Genomic DNA, 17,322 nt, shown 5'->3' with positions numbered 1-17,322 from the left:
TTTCTGTTATTCTTTTCAGTACTTTTGTGCTTGGAGTCTTTGGACTGCCGCGAATGCACCGGGGTAACAGTGAACACCAGAGAACTACCAAATGTTAGAGTGCATGTGTGTGTATGTTTGATTTGTTTTAATGGTCCCTGTAATGCTTAATAACGGTACAAATCACAGAAGTTAATCAGTCCAGACATCCATGTTATCCTTCCTTGTGTTCATGAGAATACAGCCCTCACTACAATTTATGACTTGAATGTTAAGACGTCACATTCTTTATCTGAATTAGAACTCAGATGATAATGATGATAGCTCTTTGGATTAATAGCTCTCGGATGCTAGCTCTTTGCCCCCTTCTGCAAGGCTATGGTCCATTGCATTTGTTGAACGAAACTGCTTTTTGCTACCCGCTCTTTAGTCTACGGCACGCCCATCACGTTATAGGTCAGAGTTTTCTCCAACGTTCTTCACGTGTGCTTTGATTAGGACAAGATCATCTGTTGCCTGAAGCAGAGGAGATGGCGATGATCAGCATCCAGCTGGCCGCTCGGTTCCTGTTTAGCACTGGCTTCCACACCAAGAAGGTAGTCCGAGGCCCTGCCAGCGATTGGTGAGTTTTATTAATTATGAGCTTTAGCCATGCCCCCCCCCCACAGACATAGAATATACAGCTGTATATTGTCAATATATTGACGGTTTTTAAAATATGGTATTAAAAGTGGTATAAAAAATAAAAAAACTATATTTTTCAATCTGACCTGGGTCGAATACGCAATTGTTTTGGATTCAAATACTTTTCTACACTTTACTGTTGTTTGGTGTATTGGAACCTATTACATACTCTCACAAAGTGCAAACCCTGCCTTTTTGTGGCTGATTGTAGTATATGAAAGCAGTAGTCGTTTGTATATTTGGCCATATATTTTTTAATGTTGCAAAGTCTTTTCCAAGCCCTATAATGTTTGATTTCAATAAATTGACGCTATATTGTATTTCCGTGAGACTCCTCCCCTTCCCGTGAAACCGTGTGACTCACCGCTCTGTCCCCCTCTCAGGTACGACGCCCTGTGCATCCTCCTCCGCCACAGCAAGAACGTGCGCTACTGGTTTGCGCACAACGTCCTGTTCGCCCACGTCAACCGCTTCTCCGAGTACCTGCTGGAGTGCCCGAGTGCAGAGGTGAGGGGGGCCTTCGCCAAGCTGGTGGTGTTCCTGGCCCACTTCTCCCTGCAGGACGGGCCCTGCCCCTCTCCCATCGCCTCACCCGGGCCATCCACCCAGCCGCAGCCGGTGAGCATCCACCTCCACACCTAAATACCAACACCGCTTAAAGTGTACCGCAACCTTCACCTGTGAATACCAACACCGCTTAAAGTGTACCGCAACCTTCACCTGTGAATACCAACACCGCTTAAAGTGTACTGCAACCTTCACCTGTGAATACCAACACCGCTTAAAGTGTACCGCAACCTTCAGCTATAAATACCAACTCCGCATGAAATGTACCGCAACCTTCAACTGTGAATACCAACACCGCATAAAGTGTACCGCAACCTTCAACTGTAAATACCAACACCGCATAAAGTGTACCGCAACCTTCAACTGTAAATACCAACACCTCATAAAGTGTACCGCAAAGTCTGCTGGAATGTTTTTTTGGTTTGAAAATGGTGGCTGTATTTTCAACATGCCGATCAATTCCCTGTTGTTCTTATTGACAGGCCTGTGATAATTTGAGCCTGAGCGACCACTTACTGAGGGCGGTGCTGAACCTTCTGCGGAGGGAGGTGTCTGAACATGGTCGGCACCTGCAGCAGTACTTCAACCTGTTTGTCATGTATGCCAACCTTGGTAAGGACCCGGCCCACCTCTGCCCCTCCCGCCCCACAGGCCTAAACCCCGCCTCTCTGTCTGCCCCTCCCTCCTCCACAGGCCTAAACCCCCTGACAGCTAATTAATGGAGAGCTGTGCAGCCGGACAATGATAGAAATTGACCTTTAGAATTATGTGATGCACTAAACAACAAATTAGTCGAGTGTTCCCAAAATGGCATTCATAAAATATTTGTCCCTTTCTTTAAAAACCTATTACCCATTATCCATTTTTAAGTGTGTAATATTATCTTCATATCCAACCATCTCTTCCTAAAACTCCACCTCCTTCAGTTTGCCCCTAACCTTCCACGGGATTAATCTTCTCCTCCCTGGTTCAGGTGTTCCAGAGAAGACCCAGCTGCTGAAGCTGAGCGTGCCTGCCACCTTCATGCTGGTGGCCCTAGACGAGGGCCCGGGGCCCCCCATAAAGTACCAGTACGCCGAGCTGGGGAAGCTCTACACGGTGGTGTCTCAGCTGGTGCGCTGTTGCGATGTATCATCGCGTATGCAGTCCTCAATCAACGGTGAGACTAGACCCCCTTAAGTCCAACACTGCAAAAAGTATTTTGGTTCTTATATCTACACTTAAAATCTACTTTATTTTTTGCTAAATATGACAAAAATATTGGCCATGAGATGAGACGAGCTTGACTCATTTCAAGATTCGCCAGTGGAATAGGAACATTTCACTTTGCAAGCGACCAGTAACTTGAAACAACGTCTTTTTTCTACTTTCTACTTGAGAGAAAGTGGAAAAAGTCTTATTGCAAGACAAAAAAATACATTTTTTTGCAGTGAATCTATGCGCTCTGGCGGTCGCCCGCGATACCACTCAGGCCCGCTACCATTTGTGTTAACGGAGCCCTGTCCCCCACCCTTAGGTAACCCTCCTCTTCCGAACCCCTACGGCGACCCCAACCTGCCCCAGCCAATCATGGCGCTGCAGCAGCTGGTGGCGGAGATCCTGTTTGTGCGCACCAGCTACGTGAAGAAGATCATCGAGGACTGCAGCAACTCCGAGGAGACCGTCAAGCTGCTCCGCTTCAGCTGCTGGGAGAACCCCCAGTTCTCCTCCACGGTGCTCAGCGAGCTCCTTTGGCAGGTGAGCCTCGCCATCTGTCTGTCTGTCTGTCTGTTTGTCTGTCCATCCGTCCTGCAGCCCAGGGGGAGTAAAGGTGATGAAGACCCATTAGTAGCACATTGTGACTAACATGGACGGCCTGTAGCGTAGTAGTTAAGGTACATGATTGGCACCCGCAAGGTCAGGGGTTCGATCCCCGGTGTAGCCACAATAAGATCCGCACAGCCATTGGGCCCTTGAGCAAGGCCCCTTAATCCTGCATTGCTCCAGGGGAGGATTGTCTCCTGCTTAGTCTAATCAACTGTACGTCGCTCTGGATAAGAGCGTCTGCCAAATGCCATTAATGTAATGTAATGTAACATGCACTGTAAAATGCGCTAATGCATTTGTATTTGATTTGATGTAATTCCTCAGGTGGCCTACTCCTACACCTATGAGCTCAGGCCTTACCTGGACCTGCTGCTGCAGATTCTGCTGATTGAGGACTCCTGGCAGACCCACAGGTGAGTTTCAGTGCGGCTGTGTTGCTCTTTTCACACATTGCTCTCCAGACCTGGGTTAAATACTTGATTGTTTCGGATTCAAATTGCTTTCTGAAAAGCTTGATTGATCTTGCCTGGTGCATTTGAGCCAACCTAGAGGACCAGAAGGGGGGGGTTCCATGAGAGTATTTTATAGGTTCCAATACACCAGACAAGCTCAGCATGAATAATGGAAAAGAATAGAAAAGTAGCTGAATTGAAAACAATTATGTGTTTGACCCAGGTCTGTTGCACACACCGTGCGCTCGATGAGATTTGCAGACAACACCTTGCAGCAGATGCAATTAAAATACACTTGAATTTACAAATAAAGACATGGTATCAGGATGACATAAATGTTAATGTGTGGGAAAATAAGCAAATCTAAAAAGACACACTGTGCAGTTTAAAACACCTATGCTTTTGCTCTTGCTTATCACTTGGCTTGTAAAGGCAAAGAGTAAATGTTAAAATGTAACGACCTCTCCTCTAGGATCCATAATGTCCTGAAGGGTATCCCTGACGACAGAGACGGACTCTTCGACACCATCCAGCGATCCAAAAACCACTACCAGAAGAGGGCGTACCAGTGCATAAAGTGCATGGTGGCGCTGTTCAGCAATTGCACAGTGGCCTACCAGATCCTCCAGGTACCACACCCTCTCTGCTGGCCTTTTGTTTTAAAGTGAATGTTTCTCTGCTAGCTGGAATTCCATTACATCACTTTTAAGGTGTTTAACAGATGCCGTTATCCAGAGCTTCTTGCACAGCTCACATTTGTTTTCTTTTTTACCGAGAAATTGGTTGAGGCAGCTGAATATTTCGCTGTAACAGTTCAGGGTTAGTACCTTGCTCAAGGGTGCAATGGCAGAGCGCCATTCTGGGAATCAAACCTGCTACCTTATCGTTATTCTGCGCTGGACTTCACGGATCCTGAACAAGAAAAGGCGTAGCTTTTACTTGATATTGCATTACCACCATTAGGTGGATGCCTTATATGTTGTTGAGAAGACATGGGTTATATGAGAACATGGTACATCTGCCACTTATGTTCGCAACAATACCAAACCTAGCTTCCAACATTCCCAGAGGAGCTTTTACATGCACAGCTTTGCTAAAGCACAGCTGTAATGGCTGGATCTTTACAGATCTTCTTTCCTACACTTCTTTGTTTTTGATCTGTTTTCCCTTCCTGAAAACGATAAAACGATAGCAACAATAAAGCGATACATTTAAAATGAATGCAGTGAACAATACAATTATATACATGTATAACTTGTGTAAAGTTAGTAAAAGAAGGAACTTGAGAACTAGGTCAATAACAAAATAACAAAAAGAAGAAACACAAATCAAATTGTTGTTTCTGAAATCTGTGCCTGAAATCCAGCAACAGTTTTTCTAGCTCTGTTGCACTCAGAGGGGGTCCCATGGTTGTAGGCATGGACATTTTTGGGCGGCCTGTAGCGTAGTGGTTAAGGCACATGACTGGGACTTGCAAGGCCGATGGTTCGATCCCCGGTGTAGCCACAATAAGATCCGCACAGCCGTTGGGTCCTTGGGCAAGGCCCTTAACCCTGCATTGCTCCTGGGGAGGATTATCTCCTGCTTAATCTAATCAACTGTACTTCGCTCTGGAAAAGAGCTTTGGGGACAAATGGAAGAGGCTCCGGTGTGCGTTGTGGTTTAACGGCGCGGGCTGTGTTTTAACAGAGCAACGGGGACTTAAAGAGGAAGTGGACGTGGGCGGTGGAGTGGCTGGGGGACGAGCTGGAGAGGAGGCCGTATTCAGGGAACCCCCAGTACACCTACAACAACTGGTCCCCCCCGGTGCAGAGCAACGAGACCTCCAATGGCTACTTCCTGGAGCGGTCCCACAGCGCCAGGATGACCCTGGCCAAAGCCTGCGAGCTGTGTCCGGAGGAGGTATGTCCTCCGCCCAGTCCCCGCCCGTATTTGTGCCTTGCTTTGTTGGTGTAGGGATCTCAAACCGCAGTACTGGAGAGATGCAGTCTCAGTTCGCTTCTTGGTGGGTCTGCCATCCACCAATCGCTTTACAGGGTTTCCCCACATAAATGACTACGAGGATCAAAGACTCTCTTACCTTAGAACTTATCCACCCTCCAACCATATACAAACGAACAGAACAGCATTTTTTCAATAATGTCGAATGAGTTTATTTAACTTATTTCCAAACTCTAAATTGGTTGCCCGTTTCATCAAAGGCCGCATATACCAGACCGCCCAGCCCTCCAGGACTGCAGATTGAGATCTCTACTCTATGCTCAACCCAACATGCTAGCCCCATGCATTGACGTTCTTAGTCGTATTTGGAATTCCATCTCTTGAAACTGCTAGACTAAGATTTTAGAGTGCATGGTAGGCATTCTAGTGTTCAGAATCCATTTTGAAAGGTCTACTCTGCAGTAATGTGTATAAGCCCCATCACTTTTGGTGCTGTTGATAATCAGAAACACTGTCAGGGGCTCACACAATCCTGGTACTGCACAGCTGAGGTGTTGTACATTACCAGGTGCTTGCTTGGTTTTATTTATTTTATAGCAGACCTGCAGATAAGACTCAAGTAGGTTTTTGACTGGGGAATAAACCTTGCATTGAAAAAATAAAGCGATTTCCAAAGCAGAATAAGAAATACAAGCTGCAACAAGTTGTGAATCACAATTTCAGTGAACAGCCCCAGGTTAGTGGTTGGTGAAATTGACGTAAAGTTATTTAGCAGCAGGCCTACTTATTCACTCCCAATTTATAGTTACATTTCAGGTTGAGAACAAGTCCTTAGGCAGGAATCTGGAGGGAATCTTTTCAGTCTGCAGAGGTGTTCCTCTCCTTGTGGGTGTCGTCCCCCCCCTCTGCTTGGCCAGGTCACGACCAAAGAATTTGCGAATTTCATAGTCCATAGAAAATTCCATTGTCCTCCCAACACCGTAGCTGAGCATCTCAACAGTTGGACTGCGCAGCAATAAGTAGCGACAGCTGGCTTCAGACTTTTGGCATTAGGCAGTCTCTCAATCATGACTGGGCATTCCAAAAAGAGCTTTTAAAAATTTTTAAATGTAGTTATAAAAAAAAACAAAACTATGTTTATAAAGTTAATTCAGGCCAGCATGCTCTTTTTGGAACGGTTCCGAACCAAAAATAAACCCAAAATCATGACTTAAAAAGCTGCAGAGTTATTCTGTCATTTATTATGCTTTTGTAGAAGGATAGTGACTCATCTGCACAATGTCCATTTCTGATTTGCAGGGAGTTTTGCCCCATTTGTTCACATCTTTTTATTTATTGGTTGCTTTCTTTTAGCTAATTTGAGTGTGCTTATCATTTTCATAATTACTGACGACTGACAATAACAAGCATCATAGTAATTGGTAGTCTATAGTACACATCGTCTGCAATATTTGGTGAGACTGAAACCTACATTCATGGGTGGCTAGATACAATGTATTGTTATGAATTGTCTAAGTTAGTGTTTCTCAACCGTGTGGGTTGCCTTGTGTTTGCTGGTTTTGAGATTTAGTCATAAAAGCATACACATACAGAAGTTTATTCATGTGGAATGTTTTAGTCTGACCCTTAAATTCAGGAAGTGTGGGGGGGTTTGTTGATGAAACCTAGTTATTACATTGTTTGTGGGAAACCCTAATTGTGCAACCACTGTAACGATATACAAGAGTTGGATATGAGCTTGTAGAAATTGTCATCCATCTTTCTGTTTGAAACTGTACATTTGCAATAGCACGTACATGAAGTGTAGGAATGTGTGAATATGAAATGAACATAAGTGTACAGTGTACTGCCTGGAATAGTGGAGCCCTGGTTTAAGGCATTATCTTTTGATACTTAGACACTGGTTATGGGTGCAGCATGATACACCCGAAATACAATTCTGACCTGCGGGGTGTCACATATTTGGCTTGGTGTCATCCAGGGTGGGAGGGCTCGAGTTGGTGGGACGTGGTCTCTACCTCATTGTGTAATAACGACACCTGTTGGTTTATTGGGGGCCTGCATTCGCCCTGCACTACTACATCCTGTAGAACCTTCTGGACCACTGAAGATGGTGGGCGGCATAGTGGACTGAAAGCAGTGGCTGGCTGCACAAATTTTGTATTTATTTATTTATTTATTTATTTATTTATTTTTTGAGAGGCCCTGATAGCATTTGGCTATTCCACATTTACATATAAAAATTGGGATATAAAGTTTTTTTTCTGAATTTTCAGGTTAAGGGTGTAATGCTGTTTGAATGTACATTATACATTTAAATATTAACATGCATAGGTTTTTTTGTCTGTCTAATTGTAGTTCTTCCCGTTTCTATTATTAAATCATTATTGGTTTTTGGAATCTGTTAAAATCGGTATGTATTTTGGAAACTTGTTGTAAGAACAGTTGTAAGAAGTACTTAAACGTCATTCATGTTTATGTTTACTATAGGTAGGGCTTTGAGTTTTCGACTACTGTAGTTGCATATAATATGGCAATGTTTGTCCCCCTTTCAAATTGGTAACTATTTGATGATAATGTATATATTTCTATAAGTTCTTTGTTGATTTGTTCATCAAGCTCTTTGGCAGCTGGTGTATGTCTTTCCCTTTGTTTTCTAATGGTTGGCTTCATTTAATTTATTTCCTTTTTTCGCCAATTGAGCAAACAGTCGAGTCAAATAAGCTGTATGAACTTGTGTATTACAGTCTTAGTGATAATGCTGACTAGCCCCTAAAGATGAGAGAACTTGCTAAAGCAACCACAATTTGCATCATTCATTGACCCGTTTGTCTTATATGCGATAATTAATAACTGCCATTTCAAAATAGCGTCACTTAACGAAGCACGAGGTGGTGTCTGAAGAAGACGCCCAGCGGAAATCGCCCCCTCCACAGCAGCTTTTGCCGGGGGAAGTGGCAGGAGAGCAGCAGCACACTGTAAGGCTCCAGTCCCAGCAGAGTGGCTTCCTCAGCCCCATAACCGCATTTACTGTACCCGCCTTCTCTTGGTGTTCACACAGGGCAGGCCAGAGACACGCAGGTTAGGGACTGCAGATGGAGATGAGCTCACCCTGGCGCATTTACATTGATGTGGAAACTGAAAATGTTGATTACTGTGCACTGTCCCTGATAAATAAGTTTAAGTTTAAGGCATCGTGTAAACACGGTTCATTCTGGTTTCTGATGGCAGGCCCCGGGCCTGAACCCCTCGTCCAGTCTCATCTTGAAATTTGTTTGATTGAAGCCGTCCTAATTCGCACCCCAAAAAACACTATAACTTAAGTTGTGGTAGCCTCTTCGAAAACTCTAAGCCTTGGCTATAGCATTGAACATACTTCACGCTATAATGTTATGCCTGTTGAGTAGTGTAATGTTTTGTTTCACGGTAAAAAAAAAATGGAAAAGCATGTTTTGTAGCGTAGTGCAGTTTATTAGGCTTATATCTTGCCATTTTAGCTACTTGGCATTGACTAAATGGAATAACCCGAGCGCCTTAGTCTCAGCCAACTGAAAGCGTACGTTGCGCATTTTTTAGTCATGTTGTAATCCCTTTTCAGTCCATCCTTGGCATAGAATGATTGAGATGAAAATTGGTGAATTTTGTTATTGCAGAAGTTCATCCATGTGCCATTACCTCATGTCACAATTTTGTTAAATTCAATAGACCAGACTGGCAATGCGTCGCCGCCATAGCCACGCCCCTTTTCAGGGGTAGGCATAACACAGCGGGAATAGGGTATTTGAGCTAAATTAGCTTTATCGTTTAACAATATCCGATAAACAAGCTGAAAGTCTTTTTAGCATTTCCATACTAAGTTGACATCTTTACTATGAGTAGTTTTTGAGAGTGAGAGCTTTGTTTGACGCCAGTCATGGCATTATATACAAGACACAGAGCTAGCTAGCTTGCTAATATTAATAGCGTTTGGCAGACACTCTTATCCAGAGCGCATGGCATTTGGCAGAGGCTCTTATCCAGAGCAAATGGCATTTGGCATTTTATCCTAACGCCACTTTACACTGGTGCTGAGGCAATCTTTATAAATTATATACAAGACACGGAGCTAGCTAGCTATCAATCGGTGTCGAACAAAGCTCTTGTTCTCAAAAACTACTCATCTTAAAAATGTCAACTTAGTATGAAATGCTGGAAAGACTTTCAGCGTTGGATAAGAAATATATAAATATATTGGATATTGTCAAAAGATAGCTAATTTAGGTCATATACCCTATAACGCTGTGTTATGCCTACCCCCGAGAAGGGACATATATATCAAAGTGCCCGGATTTGCTTGTCTGGTCTATTGTATTTGTGTAGCACTATTTACAGAGACGCTGTTAATTTAGAGAAAAAAGTGAAGTAAAAGAAATAAACAATTATTGCAACCTCATGCAAACAATGCCTTTGCCTTAGCTTCAATTTATGGAATAGAATATTGGATATACTTACCTGTGCCCTTCCAACTGACTGCTGTTGCGCCACCTATTGGATTAATTGGGCAACTGCAGTTGCAGCCTGGAGAGTGTGCCATATGGCTGCATGATTGCTGTATTGTTGCTGCATTGTGATAGGAGGGCAGATGTTGGCTATATTCTATTCAGGAGTTACAGCCTACCAGGAACAGAGCCTATTCTGAGCATGTTTCCATTTAGAAGCATTTACAAGACCAGTTTTTAGTTTTAGAGTTGTAGAATCCAGCGGTCTGAAAGTGAAAGTCCTGCCATGTGCTTCTTCCACCAGTGAGCCTGTAGATTTCACTAATTCTTCTGGTTGTGCTTATGAGCAAATCCAGGTGAAGAAAATCCAAGTGACATGGATTGGGCTGGACTTTCTGAAGCTGGATTTTACACACATAGTTTTTTGGGGTCTATGTTTTCTCATTATTAGATTTTTTTTAGTTTTTCTATATAGTGTTTTCATATCATGCCTTACATTTTTATTAAATTATCTAGATAGATTTTATTATGATTATCTAGATAAAATTATATGGGCAACATTGATCCTATGTTGACTTTCATTCTCAGTTGCAGAGCAGTAGCTTGTCACTAATAAGACTGCTTAGTGATGGTTTCACCATTTTGATATGCAACTAATTAGACCTTAAACCATTTGTTTTCCTTAGTGTGATCTGAGGCACACAGTTAGACAGAATTATTATGAATTATTGAATTATAATTAATATTCCTGAGCATTTGTCTTTGTGTTCTAAATTTAATGTGTCGTCACTTCATAAGGTTATCTTTTTATGGAAACGGAATTCAGTATTGGAAGCAAAACATGACTGCATAGCATTTTGTGATTCACTGTGCTGAGCCAAACGGAGCCAAGGAGATTAAATGTTTCATTTTTCCTTTTCTCAGGAGCCCGATGACCAGGAAGCTCCTGACGACCATGATTCCTCCCCACCTGAAGACACCACCCTGTACCCCAACTCCCCAGGAACGCAGTATCAGCAGGTAATCCTCACTGACCGTAAAAGGCCTGTCCAGCTATTGCCCAGCCGACACCAGAACTGTTTCACCAATTTGCCAGCTTATCAATTGGGGTTTAAACCAATGCCGCCATTTTGCCCTCACTCAAATTGACTATCAAGGACATCAGATAGTCTGCTCCCCACCTCGTTCATTGATGCAGATGTTGATGGTGATGACCATGATTATGATGGTGATGATTGCATGTGATGAAGTGCAGTGCCTGCTCTTCTCGTGCACGTTCATCATTTTGGTTTTAATTGCATCCTGTTACTTAAGTTCATTATTTTTGCTCTTCAGTACATGCTTGATGGTGCACAGGCTCTATGTTGCTTCCAGATGATGGCGGTTCTGGTATGAAAGGGCACATACAGTACCAGGATTTTACGCCAGGGGTCAATGAAGGAAGATCAGTTAAAAATGTCTTCATTTTTGGTGTGAAAACAGCTTTTCTCCTCAGGGGAATGCTAGCACAACAATGCAAGTACTTGTTTTTCAAGTGAAATGGAGAGCCTTTCTCCTTGGCTTCGTCAGAGTAACTATGAGCGTGTCAGATTTGTGACATTGGATCCGCATGATGCATTTTAACCAGTGAAATTTCTGCCTACAATGCTAGCAATGGTTTCAGCATCTATTTCATGTACTATTTATTGAAATGCAAAGATGGGCAATTCAAAGATGGGCAACTATGTATGTAGTGTGCAGGGAATCAGAATGCCAACTATTTTGCTTTTGCAATGATAATGTCTGCCATCTGCATATAAATGAAATGCAGTGAGGCGATCCTTCCTATGGTGATCAGGAGAGCAGACGCTGGCAATCTTCTGACACAGACTAAAGACCTGCCTTTTAGTTCCCCTAGCCCTCACCCTTTAAGCTATCCTTTGCTAGCCTATAAAATGTTATTTATTTTGCCATAGAAATAATATAATGACAAAATGTACTTTTTAACATAGAACAAATATGCAACTTTGAAAATGGTTCAAAGCTACTTTGCTGTTATTGGTTGTGAACATGCCTAAAGTGCCTTCTGTCGTGTTGTGTTATGTAGCATGCATTTCCTCTATTTACGCCAGGCAGGTGTATGTAATGTAATGAACTGTAACGCGATGCTGAGTGAGGATCCTCTCTCTCTCCTCAGCAGAATAACCACCCTCACACCCAGCCGTACACGGGCCCCGCGGCACAGCACGTGAACAACCCCACCCAACCGCGCCCGGGCCAACGAGCACAAGAGAACTGGGAGGGCACCGAAGAGCCCCCGCCGCCCGCCCAGACGAAAGAGTAACGCCGGCGACCACCCCCCCTTCCCCTCCACTCGGGCCGGGGCCCCCGCCCCGTTCGTCACCCCCCCCCCCCCTCTCTCCATAGAGACGCTTGATCCGAGTGCGAGACCAGGCCTTTACAGTCACATCGCTCCCCCCGCCCCCGCATTTCCACTCCTTTAAGTCTCTGTAACCGGCCTGGAGGCGGAAGCCCATTCACCGTCTGCCCTGCAGAGTTATTGCTGTCAAAAAAAAAATAGAAAAAAGAATTTAAAAAAAAGAAAGAAAAGAAACTAACCCGCCAACAGTGGGGGGGGGGAAGCTGTACAGAGCTGAAATAAAAACCTGACGCTTGTGTGTAAATGGTGAAAGGTGTACATAGTATGTTTATGTTCCGAGTTCGGTTTTGCGGCGGCCAGACTCCGTGAGGTTTGCGGATCTTTGAAAGCAAAAAAAAACAAAAAACGGATGAACGGGAGGAAGAAAAAGAAAAAATGTACAATGGCAAAAAAAGGAAGAGAGCTTTTTTTTTTTTTTTTTTTTCTTTCCGGCCGTTGGGCGCGCTGCCTGTGGGCGGTTTGAGGAGGATGGACGTTATCCATTTCCACCTGCTGGATCCTGCCAGGCAAGGTCCTCTCCTGGAGCCGGGATTCAGTGCAGGATGTTGGAATGGTCGGGTTAGTCTTTGACATTTGGTTGATGTGGGAAAAGTGAAGATGTTGCGTTGCTCTAGATCTTTAATTGCCTTTTCATTCTGATATTAATTTGCAGCTCTAGTTAAACACGCTGTAACATTTAGCATGGCTTCACATCGACTTAGTGTAGCCAGAAACCTATGACCATTACACAGCCAGCAACCATAGACCATAATTGACAGCGACTCTGAAGAGCATTTTTTTTTTGGGGGGGGGGGGGGGGGGTTATTTTCTATCTTTTCTTTCCTCTTACACATTGAAGGCGATATTTGGAACAAATGTAAGCATTAGGGGCTTTTTAATTGCACATATATTCCTCAGATCTAGCTAACATTTTGGAAGTCAGTTGTGGTGGGACAGTAAACACATTTTCAATAATAGGAATTTTAAAAAGGAAAAGATATATGCAACATTTTGCTATGCCAGGATTCCTGATGCATAATAGACTGTATTTGGTGTGCTTGTTTTTTTTCTTTCCTTTGGTAGATCCATCTCTTACAGTAACTTAATGGCTTTCCAGATTCTGTAACCTAGACAGTGGATCAGCCTCATCACCTGGATTCCTTTCTTGCACAGTTCTACTTGAACGCAGGCATCGTCTTAGAACTCTCCATCGATATGGGTTAAGCAAACACACACAGCAGGGTTGTATCATAAAATATCTGCTTGGAAGTCACATTGCCGCTGTTCTAGGTCTTGCTAAGTGAAGCATCATTTATATCAAAGAAGGCATCAGTAAATACTGTATTTAATTGGTAACTTGAATGTGTATTTTTTGTTGAAAATACCAAATACCCCTGCAAAAGGAAAGAATAAACCCACCCATAGTATATTTAAATATTTTGCCGTTTTATTTTATAGAAATTATTTTGCTGAATTTCACAAAAAATAGAATTTGATTTAAGAGGAACATTTTTGTCCTTGTGTTATTTTTAAAGAGGATGTTGACTGTACAGTCAAGAGTTCTGCGCACTGTTTTGCCGACTTTTGTTTTGGCCATGGTGTGACATTGAATTCTGGAGCTACAGTCGCGATGTGAACTTTCACTTTGTGAAGTTTTTTTGTTTGTTTTTTTGTGCACAGAAATATAAAAAGAAAAAAAGTGTTGCGCCCATTAACAAGAATAAAGAAAATGGAATCTTGACACTGAAATGGTCTCATACTTTATTTATGGTACATTGCAAATACATTGTGCACGTAACAAAAACAAGAAACGGCTCATGGATTATCAAAAGACGGAGAGTGTCCAATCCGCGAACCGACATCTTTAGAAAGCACAGGAATTTGTGAAAAGGTGAGCCTGAAAAGTCTGCCAAAAACCAAATAAGTGGCTTGCATAGATGTGGTTTCCCGTTCTGTGGAAGCTGAAGGCGGAGCGCTTCACCCGCAGCGAAACGTTGCTTGGAGAACCATGAAGGGACATGAGGAGCCATACCGTTCTATCGCTTTACACTGACTCTCCCCACCCCTGACCCACAATGCACTACAGGCCATTTCGTTTTCACATTATTCCTTCAGGGTACAACATTGTTTTGTTCTAGCCTGTAAGGTCTTAGCATTTTACTTTTGCTTTGCTTTTTGTTTGTTTTGGGTTTACTTCTGTAATTGCTCATTGAATCAGACGACTGCCTTCTGTTTTCTTTAGAATCTTTTTGTTCTTTTTCTTTATTTTGTGAAAATAATTGATAATACTGATCCCTTGATCTGCCTTTGAGCACTGTACAACTATAGCACACTGTAAAGCTCTGCTTTGAAAGAAAAAGGTGAACTAGCATTTATTTGAATCGTTCCTTGCAGTGTGCAGACTCTGACCTTCACAGGGCCCCTCTCTTCTCATTGTTGGCATTGTGGAGCAGTCTAGCGGAGTGCCTGTCTGGAAGGGTTTCCTCAGGCCACAGGTCGCTGACTCCAGAATGAATGCGTGAGACGGTATAATCTCAGGTCTGCAGTCTCTCCCTGAGCCTGCAGGCCGGCTCCTCATGACTAAAAGGCGTAAATGTCCTTGTAGCAAGAAAAACTTTTCAACATAATCGTTTGTTCATCTGCACTGACAAAAGTGGTTTATAAAACCTTTTGTTTATAAAAGTTGACTTTTTTTGTATTAACCGCAAGCTCCCTACCTTTTGTTGACTCCACCAACATTTTGAAGAATGCATTGTAAGAGATCATTAAAGATTGTCCTTTTGAATTTATTTGGTGTCCCATCTGCTTTTTGACGACCAGGTTAATTTTCCTCATTTTTTATATTTTTTTCACGGTAAAAGTGTTTGCAGAGCAAAAACTACATAGTAGAGCAACCAAATTTGGCTGGTAGGTTCTCTTTCCGATATACAGCTCAAATAAGAAAACTTACATAGGTTGCCCCAACGATGCTGTAGGAAGAATGTTTTGGGCTATACATTTTGAGCAGTTTGGTCTTTCTTTAGAATTATTTTTTCCTCCCATTCTGTGGCTCATTCCAAACAAATTTGCCTGAAGGACGATTAAGGTCCACCATATTGGATTTTGTGTTAATAAGCAAATGGAAAATTACAATCAGAATTTCGATATGGATGACTGGGCCCGGGCGGCACGGATGGTGCAGTGGGTAGCACTGCTGCCTCACAGCAAGGAGGTCCAGGGTTAGAATCCCTGTCGGCTGGGGCCTCTCTGTGGAGTTTGCATGTTCTCCCCATGTTTGTGTGGGTTTCATCCCACAGTCCAAAGACATGCAGATTAGGCTGATTGGAGAGTCTAAATTGCCCATAGGTATGAGTGTGTGAGTGAATGGTGTGTGTGCCCTGCGATGGACTGGCGACCTGTCCAGGGTGTATTCCTGCCTTTCGCCCAATGTATGCTGGGATAAGCTCTAATTTGTTAAACCTTATTTTTTACTCTCTTTGAAGGATTCTCATGGGCTTTATATTGCCATATGTGGCTCTGCAGAATACAGAATAAATTTGCCTGAGTCAGCCATGCCCAGTATATTGGATTTCTGCACTTTAGTATTATTTGCAAAACATTTTAAATGATGCCTCTACAAAGAACTACCAGTTTGTACAAATATAGTATACATGCTCTCTAGATCAAGGTCCATCAAACTTCTATTCAGAATTGGGATGTTAAAATATATACGAATAAACAGCCGATAAACCTCAACATTGGTGTGGCTTATCACAAAAATATAAATTTGGGGCACCCTTATGTAGTGATTTCACCACTGATTGGCCAATTTTTAAGCGGTGTAATATTGGCTGTGGGTGGGTAAAAATAAATTAAAATGTATTTTGATATATTTCCATTTTGGGTTTTTTGTATCAAAATAAACAACAAAATACTGCAACCAAAAAAATAGATCAAAATAAAATGTATTTTGAAAATTCAATAAAATATATTTCCTGGTGAACATTATATCGGTGGTTCAAAAGCCTCCACACCATATACAGTTCATGTCGAAAGTATGGTCACAATAAAAATAACAATTTGTAAATTTAGCTATATACACCATTTGTATTTGAGATCAATAGCCAATCAGCTTTAATTGCATGGTATTTACATGTGTATATGTTTTACCATTTTACAGAAAAAGCCATTTTTGTATTGAGTCCCCCCATTTTCTGCTCTACAAAAGCAAGTTCACAGATGAGGGACAGTTGTTAACTGTTGCTCAGGTGTTTCCTTTTGTATGGACTGTTCACGCATAAAAGAGCAGTGAATCGGTGTCTTGTCTTTAAATTAACCTTTGTTTTCATCCGTGGAGATTGCATTTGGAGTCAGCAGACATACACCAAAGAAACCACTGTTGGACTGCTGTAAAATCACCAACAGTCTCCGGAATGTGAGGGTAGAAATGCCATAATATAATACTATACACTCAGTGAGCACTTTATTAGACTTATTTTTTAGACTTCTACTGCTGTAGCCTATCAACCCAAGAGTTATGAGGCATTGTGTGTTTAGAGATGCTCTTCTGCATACCACTGTTATATGTGCGGTTATTTGCGTTACTGCCACCTTCCTGTCTGCTTTGACCATTCTGGCCATTCTCCTCTGACGTCTCTTATTAACAAGGTGTTTCTGTCTGGAGAACTGTTCTTACTGGATTTTTGTTTTGTTTTTTGCACCATTCTATGCGTGAAAATCCAGGAGATCAGCTGTTTCTGAGATACTCAAACCACCCTGTCTGCCACCAACAATCATTCCATGGTCAAAGTCACTTAGACCAAACTTTTTCCCCATTCTGATGGTTGACGTGAACATTAACTGAAGCTCCTGACCCGTATCTACATGATTGTATGCATTGCGGGCGGCACAGATGGTGCAGTGGGTAGCACTGCCGCCTCACAGCAAGGAAGTCCTGGGTTCTAATCCCTGTCGGCCAGGGCCTCTCTGTGCAGAGTTTGCATGTTCTCCCCGTGCCTGCGTGGGTTTCCTCCGGGTA

General features: G+C 42.7%; 1 protein-coding gene across 14 annotated transcripts in view; it reads left to right on the top strand.

The window, feature by feature from the left end:
• The window catches only part of LOC133125293 (probable ubiquitin carboxyl-terminal hydrolase FAF-X), a 67,160-nt gene extending 54,042 nt beyond the window's left edge, over positions 1-13,118 (top strand). For 6 of the 14 annotated variants that reach the window (XM_061237106.1, XM_061237105.1, XM_061237101.1 and 3 more), the window contains 11 exons: positions 478-601; positions 1,047-1,281; positions 1,713-1,842; positions 2,204-2,389; positions 2,747-2,967; positions 3,361-3,449; positions 3,961-4,117; positions 5,178-5,390; positions 8,300-8,407; positions 10,832-10,927; positions 12,084-13,118. In XM_061237106.1, coding sequence (XP_061093090.1) covers positions 478-601; positions 1,047-1,281; positions 1,713-1,842; positions 2,204-2,389; positions 2,747-2,967; positions 3,361-3,449; positions 3,961-4,117; positions 5,178-5,390; positions 8,300-8,407; positions 10,832-10,927; positions 12,084-12,230 — 1,706 coding nt within the window. In that variant the 3' untranslated portion in view covers positions 12,231-13,118. The remainder of the gene's footprint in view (positions 1-477; positions 602-1,046; positions 1,282-1,712; positions 1,843-2,203; positions 2,390-2,746; positions 2,968-3,360; positions 3,450-3,960; positions 4,118-5,177; positions 5,391-8,299; positions 8,408-10,831; positions 10,928-12,083) is intronic. The other 8 variants (XM_061237112.1, XM_061237110.1, XM_061237109.1 and 5 more) reach the window with 3 other exon arrangements.
• The last annotated feature ends 4,204 nt before the right edge of the window (positions 13,119-17,322 follow it).

This window comes from Conger conger, chromosome 3 (assembly GCF_963514075.1).
Source record: "Conger conger chromosome 3, fConCon1.1, whole genome shotgun sequence".
NCBI lineage: Eukaryota > Metazoa > Chordata > Actinopteri > Anguilliformes > Congridae > Conger > Conger conger.
This window is presented reverse-complemented; position numbering and strand designations above follow the sequence as displayed.